This window comes from Oncorhynchus keta, unplaced genomic scaffold, assembly GCF_023373465.1.
Source record: "Oncorhynchus keta strain PuntledgeMale-10-30-2019 unplaced genomic scaffold, Oket_V2 Un_contig_22573_pilon_pilon, whole genome shotgun sequence".
NCBI classification, from domain to species: Eukaryota; Metazoa; Chordata; class Actinopteri; order Salmoniformes; family Salmonidae; genus Oncorhynchus; species Oncorhynchus keta.
The window spans coordinates 3,968-16,246 of NW_026282965.1; the positions used below are offsets into that span (position 1 = coordinate 3,968).

At 51.5% G+C, this 12,279-nt stretch overlaps 1 protein-coding gene and 1 long non-coding RNA gene across 4 annotated transcripts; both read right to left on the reverse strand.

Annotated features, from left to right (window-relative positions):
• Nucleotides 1-403: 403 nt before the first annotated feature.
• LOC127921571 (proline-rich proteoglycan 2-like) lies at nt 404-5,983 on the reverse strand. Its single transcript, XM_052505170.1, has 4 exons — nt 5,941-5,983; nt 5,203-5,320; nt 2,496-2,738; nt 404-821 (listed from the first exon to the last, which is right to left on the reverse strand). The coding sequence occupies exons 2-4, from the start codon at nt 5,300-5,302 to the stop codon at nt 490-492; spliced, it is 675 nt and encodes a 224-aa protein (XP_052361130.1). The 5' UTR covers nt 5,303-5,320; nt 5,941-5,983; the 3' UTR covers nt 404-489.
• Nucleotides 5,984-7,467: 1,484 nt separating this feature from the next.
• Nucleotides 7,468-11,156, reverse strand: LOC127921572 (uncharacterized). 3 transcript variants are annotated; one of them, XR_008109010.1, is made up of 6 exons: nt 10,897-11,156; nt 10,155-10,583; nt 9,453-9,548; nt 8,900-8,995; nt 8,386-8,483; nt 7,468-7,605 (listed from the first exon to the last, which is right to left on the reverse strand). It is a non-coding gene; the product is annotated as an uncharacterized LOC127921572 (long non-coding RNA). The 3 variants fall into 3 exon arrangements; XR_008109008.1 differs by lacking the exons at nt 7,468-7,605; nt 8,386-8,483; nt 8,900-8,995; nt 9,453-9,548 and adding an exon at nt 7,691-7,868 and having other exon boundaries at nt 10,220-10,583; XR_008109009.1 differs by lacking the exons at nt 7,468-7,605; nt 8,386-8,483; nt 8,900-8,995; nt 9,453-9,548 and adding an exon at nt 7,691-7,868 and having other exon boundaries at nt 10,220-10,614; nt 11,025-11,061.
• Nucleotides 11,157-12,279: the final 1,123 nt, after the last annotated feature.

Consider the following 12,279-nt stretch of genomic DNA (forward strand, 5'->3'; position numbering starts at 1 on the left):
CAGAAACCTCTCCTTTAATAGATTGACAGGATGTAGTCTCTAGAACGGTGATAACAGGTCTCTGAAACCTCTCCTTTAATAGATTGACAGAAACCTCTCCTTTAATAGATTAACAGGATGTAGAACGGTGAAACCTCTCCTTTAATAAAACAGAATGAGTCCTTCAAAGATTTACCCTCCCTGCAAACACACACACACACACACACACACACACACACACTCTCGCATACACAAACATTTGTACTGTACATGAAAGCTTTGCCAAAATGTATGACATATGCACTCTACCCCCCACACCTCTCCATGTTAGCTCCTAGGTATCCTATGATGAGGAACAACACCCCCCTTATCTCCTAGGTTTCCTCTGTTTGATGAGGACCCCCCTTATCTCCTAGGTTTCCTCTGTTTGATGAGGACCCCCCTTATCTCCTAGGTTTCCTCTGTTTGATGAGGAACAGGTTTTCGTCCGTGGGAAACAACTTCTCCTCCTTAGCAGCCTTCCTGTCCCTCCCGTTCTTCTCTTCTTCTTCTTCTTCTTCTCACTCGCTCTCTTCGTCGCCGCCCCAAACAGACGGTCGGGGGTGTGGGAGGCGGGGCCCTTGGGATGGAAGGTAGGAGGGGCTCCGGCCGAGGGGGGAGGGCCCTTGGGCCCCTTCTTCTTCTTCCTCTTGGTGGAGGGGCCTTGTCCTCGGGGGAAGTCAAGAGACTCGTCTGCGGCGGCGGCCATTTTGTTTTTGGCCGTTTTCCGTTTTTTCTTCTTCTGCCTTTCCTGACTCCCGGCTGGTTCCTGTCAGCCATGTTGGATTTGGGCGTGGCTGAAGCTGTGGGTTAGGGAGAGGTGGGGAGAGGAGGGGAGGAAAGAAAAGGAGAGAAGGAGGGAAGGAGAGAAGGAGAGGGGGAGGAGAGGAGAGGGGGAGAGGAGGGGAGGAATGGAATGGTGGAGGGTAGAGGAGAGGAGAGGTCTGATTAAAGCAGCCGATAGCAAATCAAACAGATCCCAGAGCAGACAAACAGATCCCAGAGCAGACTAACAGACCCTAGAGCAGACTAACAGATCCTAGAGCAGACGAACAGATCCCAGAGCAGACTAACAGATCCCAGAGCAGACTAACAGATCCCAGAGCAGACTAACAGATCCCAGAGCAGACTAACAGATCCTAGAGCAGACTAACAGATCCCAGAGCAGACTAACAGATCCCAGAGCAGACTAACAGATCCCAGAGCAGACTAACAGATCCCAGAGCAGACTAACAGATCCCAACAGACTAACAGATCCCAGAGCAGACTAACAGATCCCAGAGCAGACTAACAGATCCCAGAGCAGACTAACAGATCCTAGAGCAGATCCCAGAGCAGACTAACAGATCCCAGAGCAGACTAACAGATCCTAGAGCAGACTAACAGATCCCAGAGCAGACTAACAGATCCCAGAGCAGACTAACAGATCCCAGAGCAGACTAACAGATCCCAGAGCAGACTAACAGATCCTAGAGCAGACTAACAGATCCCAGAGCAGACTAACAGATCCCAGAGCAGACTAACAGATCCCAGAGCAGACTAACAGATCCCAGAGCAGACTAACAGATCCTAGAGCAGACTAACAGATCCCAGAGCAGACTAACAGATCCCAGAGCAGACTAACAGATCCCAGAGCAGACTAACAGATCCCAGAGCAGACTAACAGATCCCAGAGCAGACTAACAGATCCCAGAGCAGACTAACAGATCCCAGAGCAGACTAACAGATCCCAGAGCAGACTAACAGATCCCAGAGCAGACTAACAGATCCCAGAGCAGACTAACAGATCCCAGAGCAGACTAACAGATCCTAGAGCAGATCCTAGAGCAGACTAACAGATCCTAGAGCAGACTAACAGATCCTAGAGCAGACTAACAGATCCCAGAGCAGACTAACAGATCCCAGAGCAGACTAACAGATCCTAGAGCAGACTAACAGATCCCAGAGCAGACTAACAGATCCCAGAGCAGACTAACAGATCCCAGAGCAGACTAACAGATCCCAGAGCAGACTAACAGATCCCAGAGCAGACTAACAGATCCCAGAGCAGACTAACAGATCCTAGAGCAGACTAACAGATCCCAGAGCAGACTAACAGATCCCAGAGCAGACTAACAGATCCCAGAGCAGACTAACAGATCCCAGAGCAGACTAACAGATCCCAGAGCAGACTAACAGATCCCAGAGCAGACTAACAGATCCCAGAGCAGACTAACAGATCCCAGAGCAGACTAACAGATCCCAGAACAGACTAACAGATCCCAGAGCAGACTAACAGATCCCAGAGCAGACTAACAGATCCCAGAGCAGACTAACAGATCCCAGAGCAGACTAACAGATCCCAGAGCAGACTAACAGATCCCAGAGCAGACTAACAGATCCCAGAGCAGACTAACAGATCCCAGAGCAGACTAACAGATCCCAGAGCAGACTAAAATCCCATTACGGTCCACATTAATACAACTAGAAGATGGTACCTGGAGTGAAGCGCTTCCCCTCCCTGCTCTCCTTTAGTTTGCGTTTAGGAGTCCAGGGTTTCTCCTGGTCTCCGCTGAACCTGATGTGGCTAGGAGTAGCACTATGGTAGGGTTTAGGGGGGTAGTTCTGGTACGGCCTGTAGCTCGGGTTAGAGTCGGTTCTCTGGCGTTTGCCCGGCGGATCGTCTCGGGCGTCACCGTCTGGTGAGACCTGACACGGAAACAGGCCTGCATCCTTCAACTCTACAGAGAGAGAGATGGAGGGGAGAGAGAGAGATGGAGGAGAGAGAGAGGGATGGAGAGAGAGGGAGAGGGATGGAGAGAGAGAGAGGATGGAGGGATGGGAGAGAGAGAGAGGGATGGAGAGAGAGAGGGATGGAGGGAGAGAGAGGGATGGGAGAGAGAGGGATGGAGAGAGAGAGGGATGGAGAGAGAGAGAGGGATGGGAGAGAGAGAGGGATGGAGAGAGAGAGGGATGGAGAGAGAGAGAGGGATGGAGAGGGATGGAGGGAGAGAGAGGGATGGAGAGAGAGAGGGATGGAGAGAGAGAGAGGGATGGAGAGAGAGAGAGGGAGGGAGAGAGAGAGAGGGGGATGGAGAGAGAGAGAGAGGGAGGGATGGAGAGAGAGAGAGGGAGGGAGAGAGAGAGAGGGATGGAGAGAGAGAGAGGGAGAGGGAGAGAGAGAGAGAGAGAGGAGGGAGAGAGAGAGAGAGAGAGAGAGAGAGAGGGAGAGAGAGAGAGGGAGAGAGAGAGAGAGAGAGAGAGAGGGAGAGAGAGAGAGAGAGAGAGAGAGAGAGAGAGAGGGATGGAGAGAGAGAGAGAGGGATGGAGAGAGAGAGAGGGATGGAGAGAGAGAGGGAGAGAGAGAGAGGGAGAGAGAGAGAGAGAGAGAGAGAGGAGAGGGAGAGAGAGAGAGAGAGAGAGGGAGAGGGAGAGAGAGGGAGGAGGGAGGGATGGAGAGAGAGAGGGGAGGGATGGAGAGAGAGGGGGGGATGGAGAGAGGGGAGGGGAGGGATGGAGAGAGAGAGAGGGATGGATGGATGGATGGAGTGGTAGGGGGAGAGAGATGGAGAGACGGAGGGAAAGATGGAGGGGTGATGATTAATTCACTGTATCTTGTAAATCTTCCCATCACTACATTAGTCAACAATTACCCCTCTGTCAGTTTAGTGTGTAATGAGGTGTCTGTTCTGAGTTTAGTGTGTAATGAGGTGTCTGTACTGAGTTTAGTGTGTAATGAGGTGTCTGTGTAATGAGGTGTCTGTTCTGAGTTTAGTGTGTAATGAGGTGTCTGTACTGAGTTTAGTGTGTAATGAGGTGTCTGTGTAATGAGGTGTCTGTGCTGAGTTTAGTGTGTAATGAGGTGTCTGTACTGAGTTTAGTGTGTAATGAGGTGTCTGTTCTGAGTTTAGTGTGTAATGAGGTGTCTGTTCTGAGTTTAGTGTGTAATGAGTTGTCTGTTCTGAGTTTAGTGTGTAATGAGGTGTCTGTTCTGAGTTTAGTGTGTAATGAGGTGTCTGTACTGAGTTTAGTGTGTAATGAGGTGTCTGTTCTGAGTTTAGTGTGTAATGAGGTGTCTGTGCTGAGTTTAGTGTGTAATGAGGTGTCTGTGTAATGAGGTGTCTGTGCTGAGTTTAGTGTGTAATGAGGTGTCTGTGTAATGAGGTGTCTGTACTGAGTTTAGTGTGTAATGAGGTGTCTGTACTGAGTTTAGTGTGTAATGAGGTGTCTGTGTAATGAGGTGTCTGTGCTGAGTTTAGTGTGTAATGAGGTGTCTGTACTGAGTTTAGTGTGTAATGAGGTGTCTGTACTGAGTTTAGTGTGTAATGAGGTGTCTGTACTGAGTTTAGTGTGTAATGAGGTGTCTGTGTAATGAGGTGTCTGTGCTGAGTTTAGTGTGTAATGAGGTGTCTGTGTAATGAGGTGTCTGTACTGAGTTTAGTGTGTAATGAGGTGTCTGTGTAATGAGGTGTCTGTACTGAGTTTAGTGTGTAATGAGGTGTCTGTGTAATGAGGTGTCTGTGCTGAGTTTAGTGTGTAATGAGGTGTCTGTGTAATGAGGTGTCTGTGCTGAGTTTAGTGTGTAATGAGGTGTCTGTACTGAGTTTAGTGTGTAATGAGGTGTCTGTGCTGAGTTTAGTGTGTAATGAGGTGTCTGTACTGAGTTTAGTGTGTAATGAGGTGTCTGTGTAATGAGGTGTCTGTGCTGAGTTTAGTGTGTAATGAGGTGTCTGTACTGAGTTTAGTGTGTAATGAGGTGTCTGTGCTGAGTTTAGTGTGTAATGAGGTGTCTGTGTAATGAGGTGTCTGTGCTGAGTTTAGTGTGTAATGAGGTTTCTGTGCTGAGTTTAGTGTGTAATGAGGTGTCTGTACTGAGTTTAGTGTGTAATGAGGTGTCTGTACTGAGTTTAGTGTGTAATGAGGTGTCTGTACTGAGTTTAGTGTGTAATGAGGTGTCTGTATCTGAGTTTAGTGTGTAATGAGGTGTCTGTGTAATGAGTTCTGTGTAATGAGGTGTCTGTGCTAATGAGTGTGTCTGTGTGTGTGTGAGGTGTCTGTGTGAGTGAGTGTGTGTGTGTGTGTTGTGTGTTTAATGTGTGTGTGTGTAATGAGTGTGTGTGTGTGTGTGTGTGTGTGTGTGTGTGTGTGTGTGTGTGTGTGTGTGTGTGTGTGTGTGTGTGTGTGTGTGTGTGTGTGTGTGTGTACCTTGAACTCTGAGCTGAGCTCGGTAATCTCGGCTGCGGATGGAGAGGCGAGAGTCATATTGGTTGATGAAGGGAGAGTTGGGAGGGAAACACCCAAACATCCTCCTCACTGAGCAGTCCTACACACACACACACACAGACACACACACACACAGAGACACACACACACAGAGACAACCACACACACACACACACACACACACACACAGAGACACACACACACACACACACAGAGACACACACACACACACACACACACACACACACAGACAGACACAGAGAGAGACAGAGACACACACACAGAGACACACACACACACACACACACACACACACACACACACACACACACACACACACACACACACACACACACACACACACACACACACACACACACACACACACCACACACACACTGTCACGGGATAGGGGACAGACACAGTTAATATCCAGGCCAGTGAGAGACAGTATTGTAGAGAGATGGTCAGGTTGTCCTCTCCTTCTACCAAATGGCCCCCTATTAGTCTAGGAGAGATGCACTACTTTTGACCAGAGGCCCTACAGGAGTGACTGAGGGAGAGATACAGGACAGACTTAGTCTGGGAGAGAGATACAGGAAATGGCTTCCCTATGGGGAGAGACATAGGACTACTTTTGAGAGAGAGGCCCTGGAGAGAGTAGTGCACTGTCTGGGGAGGGAGAGATACAGGACCTGACAGAGTCTGGGAGAGACTCACAAATCCAAAATGGCCCCTGAGAGAACAGTTATAACAGCAGGGGTTAGTCTGTGGGGAGAGAGATACAGGACTCTGACTTCTACTGGGAGAGTACAGGACCTGCCTTAGTCTGGGAGGGAGAGATACAGGACCTGACTTAGTCTGGGAGGGAGAGATACAGGACCTGACTTAGTCTGGGGGGAGAGATACAGGACCTGACTTAGTCTGGGTGGGGAGAGAGATACAGGGACTTAGTCTGGGAGGGGGAGAGATACAGGACCTGACTTAGTCTGGGAGGGGAGAGATACAGGACCTGACTTAGTCTGGGAGGGAGAGAGATACAGGACCTGCCTTAGTCTGGGAGGGAGAGATACAGGACCTGACTTAGTCTGGGGGAGAGAGATACAGGACCTGACTTAGTCTGGGAGGGGAGAGAGATACAGGACCTGCCTTAGTCTGGGAGGGAGAGATACAGGACCTGCCTTAGTCTGGGAGGGAGAGAGAGGGACCTGACTTAGTCTGGGGGAGAGAGAGATACAGGACCTGACTTAGTCTGGGGGGGAGAGATACAGGACCTGACTTAGTCTGTGGGGACAGATCTGACTTAGTCTGGGAGGGAGAGATACAGGACCGACTTAGTCTGGGGGGGAGAGATACAGGACCTGACTTGGTCTGTGGGGGAGAGAGATACAGGACCTGACTTAGTCTGGGAGGGGAGAGATACAGGACCTGACTTAGTCTGGGAGGGAGAGATACAGGACCTGACTTAGTCTGGGGGAGAGATACAGGACCTGACTTAGTCTGGGGGGGAGAGATACAGGACCTGACTTAGTCTGGGAGGGAGAGAGATAGTGACCTGACTTAGTCTGGGAGGGAGAGATACAGGACCTGACTTAGTCTGGGGATAGGGGATACAGGACCTGACTTAGTCTGGGGGGAGAGATACAGGACCTGACTTAGTCTGGGGGGAGAGAGATACAGGACCTGACTTAGTCTGGGAGGGAGAGATACAGGACCTGACTTAGTCTGGGAGGGAGAGATACAGGACCTGACTTAGTCTGGGGGAGAGATACAGGACCTGACTTAGTCTGGGAGGGAGAGATACAGGACCTGACTTAGTCTGGGGGGAGAGATACAGGACCTGACTTGGTCTGTGGGGGAGAGAGATACAGGACCTGACTTGGTCTGGGAGGAGAGAGATACAGGACCTGACTTAGTCTGGGAGGGAGAGATACAGGACCTGACTTAGTCTGGGGGGAGAGATACAGGACCTGACTTAGTCTGGGGGGGGAGAGATACAGGACCTGACTTAGTCTGGGGGAGAGAGATACAGGACCTGACTTAGTCTGGGGGGGAGAGATACAGGACCTGACTTAGTCTGGGGGGGAGAGATACAGGACCTGCCTTAGTCTGGGAGGGGAGAGATACAGGACCTGACTTAGTCTGGGGGGAGAGATACAGGACCTGACTTAGTCTGGGGGAGAGATACAGGACCTGCCTTAGTCTGGGAGGGAGAGATACAGGACCTGACTTAGTCTGGGAGGGGAGAGATACGGGACCTGACTTAGTCTGGGGAGAGAGATACAGGACCTGACTTAGTCTGGGGGGAGAGATACAGGACCTGACTTAGTCTGGGGGGAGAGATACAGGACCTGACTTAGTCTGGGAGGGAGAGAGATACAGGACCTGACTTAGTCTGGGAGGGAGAGATACAGGACCTGACTTAGTCTGGGAGGGAGAGAGATACAGGACCTGACTTAGTCTGGGGGGGGAGAGATACAGGACCTGACTTAGTCTGGGTGGGGAGAGAGATACAGGAACTGACTTAGTCTGGGAGGGAGAGATACAGGACCTGACTTAGTCTGGGAGGGTGAGAGATACGGGACCTGACTTAGTCTGGGGAGAGAGATACAGGACCTGACTTAGTCTGGGGGGGAGAGATACAGGACCTGACTTAGTCTGTGGGGGGACAGATACAGGACCTGACTTAGTCTGGGAGGGAGAGATACAGGACCTGACTTAGTCTGGGGGGGGAGAGATACAGGACCTGACTTAGTCTGGGGGGGGAGAGATACAGGACCTGACTTAGTCTGGGTGGGGAGAGATACAGGACCTGACTTAGTCTGGGAGGGAGAGATACAGGACCTGACTTAGTCTGGGAGGGAGAGATACAGGACCTGACTTAGTCTGGGGGGAGAGATACAGGACCTGACTTAGTCTGGGAGGGTGAGAGATACAGGACCTGACTTAGTCTGGGAGGGTGAGAGATACAGGACCTGACTTAGTCTGGGAGGGAGAGAGATACAGGACCTGACTTAGTCTGGGAGGGAGAGATACAGGACCTGACTTAGTCTGGGGGAGGATACAGGACCTGACTTAGTCTGGGGGAGAGATACAGGACCTGACTTAGTCTGGGGGGGAGAGATACAGGACCTGACTTAGTCTGGGGGGAGAGAGATACAGGACCTGACTTAGTCTGGGAGGGAGAGATACAGGACCTGACTTAGTCTGGGAGGGAGAGATACAGGACCTGACTTAGTCTGGGAGGGAGAGAGATACAGGACCTGACTTAGTCTGGGAGGGGGAGAGATACAGGACCTGACTTAGTCTGGGGGAGAGATACAGGACCTGACTTAGTCTGGGGGAGAGATACAGGACCTGACTTAGTCTGGGGGGGAGAGATACAGGACCTGACTTAGTCTGGGAGGGAGAGATACAGGACCTGACTTAGTCTGGGAGGAGAGATACAGGACCTGACTTAGTCTGGGAGGGAGAGATACAGGACCTGACTTAGTCTGGGGAGGGAGAGATACAGGACCTGACTTAGTCTGGGTGGGGAGAGATACAGGACCTGATTTAGTCTGGGGAGGGAGAGATACAGGACCTGACTTAGTCTGGGGAGGGAGAGATACAGGACCTGACTTAGTCTGGGTGGGGAGAGATACAGGACCTGACTTAGTCTGGGGGAGAGATACAGGACCTGACTTAGTCTGGGAGGGAGAGATACAGGACCTGACTTAGTCTGGGAGGGAGAGATACAGGACCTGACTTAGTCTGGGAGGGAGAGATACAGGACCTGACTTAGTCTGGGGAGGGAGAGATACAGGACCTGATTTAGTCTGGGTGGGGAGAGATACAGGACCTGATTTAGTCTGGGGAGGGAGAGATACAGGACCTGACTTAGTCTGGGGAGGGAGAGATACAGGACCTGATTTAGTCTGGGGGGGAGAGATACAGGACCTGATTTAGTCTGGGAGGGGAGAGATACAGGACCTGACTTAGTCTGGGAGGGGAGAGATACAGGACCTGACTTAGTCTGGGGGGGGGAGAGATACAGGACCTGACTTAGTCTGGGTGGGGAGAGATACAGGACCTGACTTAGTCTGGGAGGGGAGAGATACAGGACCTGATTTAGTCTGGGTGGGGAGAGATACAGGACCTGATTTAGTCTGGGGGGAGAGATACAGGACCTGACTTAGTCTGGGGGAGAGATACAGGACCTGATTTAGTCTGGGGGGGGAGAGATACAGGACCTGACTTAGTCTGGGAGGGAGAGATACAGGACCTGACTTAGTCTGGGAGGGAGAGATACAGGACCTGACTTAGTCTGGGAGGGAGAGATACAGGACCTGACTTAGTCTGGGAGGGGAGAGATACAGGACCTGACTTAGTCTGGGAGGGAGAGATACAGGACCTGACTTAGTCTGGGTGGGGAGAGATACAGGACCTGACTTAGTCTGGGGGGAGAGATACAGGACCTGACTTAGTCTGGGGGGGAGAGATACAGGACCTGACTTAGTCTGGGAGGGGGAGAGATACAGGACCTGACTTAGTCTGGGAGGGAGAGATACAGGACCTGACTTAGTCTGGGAGGGAGAGATACAGGACCTGACTTAGTCTGGGGGGAGAGATACAGGACCTGACTTAGTCTGGGAGGGAGAGATACAGGACCTGCCTTAGTCTGGGTGGGGAGAGATACACCTGACCTAGTCTGTGGGGGAGAGAGATACAGGACCTGACTTAGTCTGTGGGGGGAGATACAGGACCTGACTTAGTCTGTGGGGAGAGATACAGGACCTGACTTAGTCTGGGAGGGAGAGATACAGGACCTGACTTAGTCTGGGGGGAGAGATACAGGACCTGACTTAGTCTGGGAGGGAGAGATACAGGACCTGACTTAGTCTGGGAGGGAGAGATACAGGACCTGACTTAGTCTGGGGGGAGAGATACAGGACCTGACTTAGTCTGGGAGGGAGAGATACAGGACCTGCCTTAGTCTGGGTGGGGAGAGATACAGGACCTGCCTTAGTCTGGGAGGGAGAGATACAGGACCTGCCTTAGTCTGGGTGGGGAGAGAGATACAGGACCTGACTTAGTCTGGGTGGGGAGAGAGATACAGGAACTGACTTAGTCTGGGAGGGAGAGATACAGGACCTGACTTAGTCTGGGAGGGTGAGAGATACGGGACCTGACTTAGTCTGGGGAGAGAGATACAGGACCTGACTTAGTCTGGGGGGGAGAGATACAGGACCTGCCTTAGTCTGGGAGGGAGAGATACAGGACCTGACTTAGTCTGGGTGGGGAGAGAGATACAGGAACTGACTTAGTCTGGGAGGGAGAGATACAGGACCTGACTTAGTCTGGGAGGGTGAGAGATACGGGACCTGACTTAGTCTGGGGAGAGAGATACAGGACCTGACTTAGTCTGGGGGAGAGATACAGGACCTGACTTAGTCTGGGGGACAGATACAGGACCTGACTTAGTCTGGGGGGAGAGATACAGGACCTGACTTAGTCTGGGGGACAGATACAGGACCTGACTTAGTCTGGGAGGGAGAGATACAGGACCTGACTTAGTCTGGGGGAGAGATACAGGACCTGACTTAGTCTGTGGGGGAGAGAGATACAGGACCTGACTTAGTCTGGGAGGGGAGAGATACAGGACCTGCCTTAGTCTGGGAGGGAGAGATACAGGACCTGACTTAGTCTGGGGAGAGAGATACAGGACCTGACTTAGTCTGGGGGGGAGAGATACAGGACCTGACTTAGTCTGTGGGGGGACAGATACAGGACCTGACTTAGTCTGGGAGGGAGAGATACAGGACCTGACTTAGTCTGGGGGGGAGAGATACAGGACCTGACTTAGTCTGGGAGGGAGAGATACAGGACCTGACTTAGTCTGGGAGGGAGAGATACAGGACCTGCCTTAGTCTGGGTGGGGAGAGATACAGGACCTGCCTTAGTCTGGGAGGGAGAGATACAGGACCTGCCTTAGTCTGTGGGGGAGAGATACAGGACCTGACTTAGTCTGGGTGGGGGGAGAGATACAGGACCTGACTTAGTCTGGGGGGAGAGATACAGGACCTGACTTAGTCTGGGAGGGGAGAGATACAGGACCTGACTTAGTCTGGGAGAGAGATACAGGACCTGACTTAGTCTGGGGGGAGAGATACAGGACCTGATTTAGTCTGGGGGAGAGAGATACAGGACCTGACTTAGTCTGGGGGGGAGAGATACAGGACCTGATTTAGTCTGGGTGGGGAGAGATACAGGACCTGATTTAGTCTGGGGGAGAGAGATACAGGACCTGACTTGGTCTGGGGGGGAGAGATACAGGACCTGACTTAGTCTGGGAGGGTGAGAGATACAGGACCTGACTTAGTCTGGGAGGGAGAGATACAGGACCTGATTTAGTCTGGGGGGAGAGATACAGGACCTGACTTAGTCTGGGGAGGTGAGAGATACAGGACCTGACTTAGTCTGGGGGGGGAGAGATACAGGACCTGACTTAGTCTGGGAGGGAGAGAGATACAGGACCTGACTTAGTCTGGGAGGGAGAGATACAGGACCTGACTTAGTCTGGGGGGGAGATACAGGACCTGACTTAGTCTGGGGGGAGAGATACAGGACCTGACTTAGTCTGGGGGGGAGAGAGATACAGGACCTGACTTAGTCTGGGAGGGAGAGGTACAGGACCTGACTTAGTCTGGGAGGGAGAGGTACAGGACCTGACTGGTCCTGGTCAACTATTTCAGCATCGCTCTGAGACAAGCGTGGTCAACTATTTCAGCATCGCTCTGAGACAAGCGTGGTCAACTATTTCAGCATCGCTCTGAGACAAGCGTGGTCAACTATTTCAGCATCGCTCTGAGACAAGCGTGGTCAACTATTTCAGCATCGCTCTGAGACAAGCGTGGTCAACTATTTCACACCAATCTGAGACAAGCGTGGTCAACTATTTCACACTGCTTTGATTCCCCACACGTCTCATAAACCTAATATATCAAAGCCCTCTCCTATTATTCTTTCCTTCTATTCTCCTCTTCTCACTTTCTTCCCTATTCTTTCGATTCTTCTCTT

What these genes read in the sequence shown, in the direction of transcription:
- LOC127921571 (XM_052505170.1), bottom strand. Translation starts at nt 5,302, where the DNA reads ATGTTTGGGTGTTTCCCTCCCAACTCTCCCTTCATCAACCAATATGAC. An exon ending in AGCTCAGCTCAGAGTTCAAG is followed by an intron (nt 2,739 to 5,202) that starts GTACACACACAC and finishes CTCTCTCTGTAG; the next exon opens with AGTTGAAGGATGCAGGCCTG. An exon ending in GGGGAAGCGCTTCACTCCAG is followed by an intron (nt 822 to 2,495) that starts GTACCATCTTCT and finishes CCTAACCCACAG; the next exon opens with CTTCAGCCACGCCCAAATCC.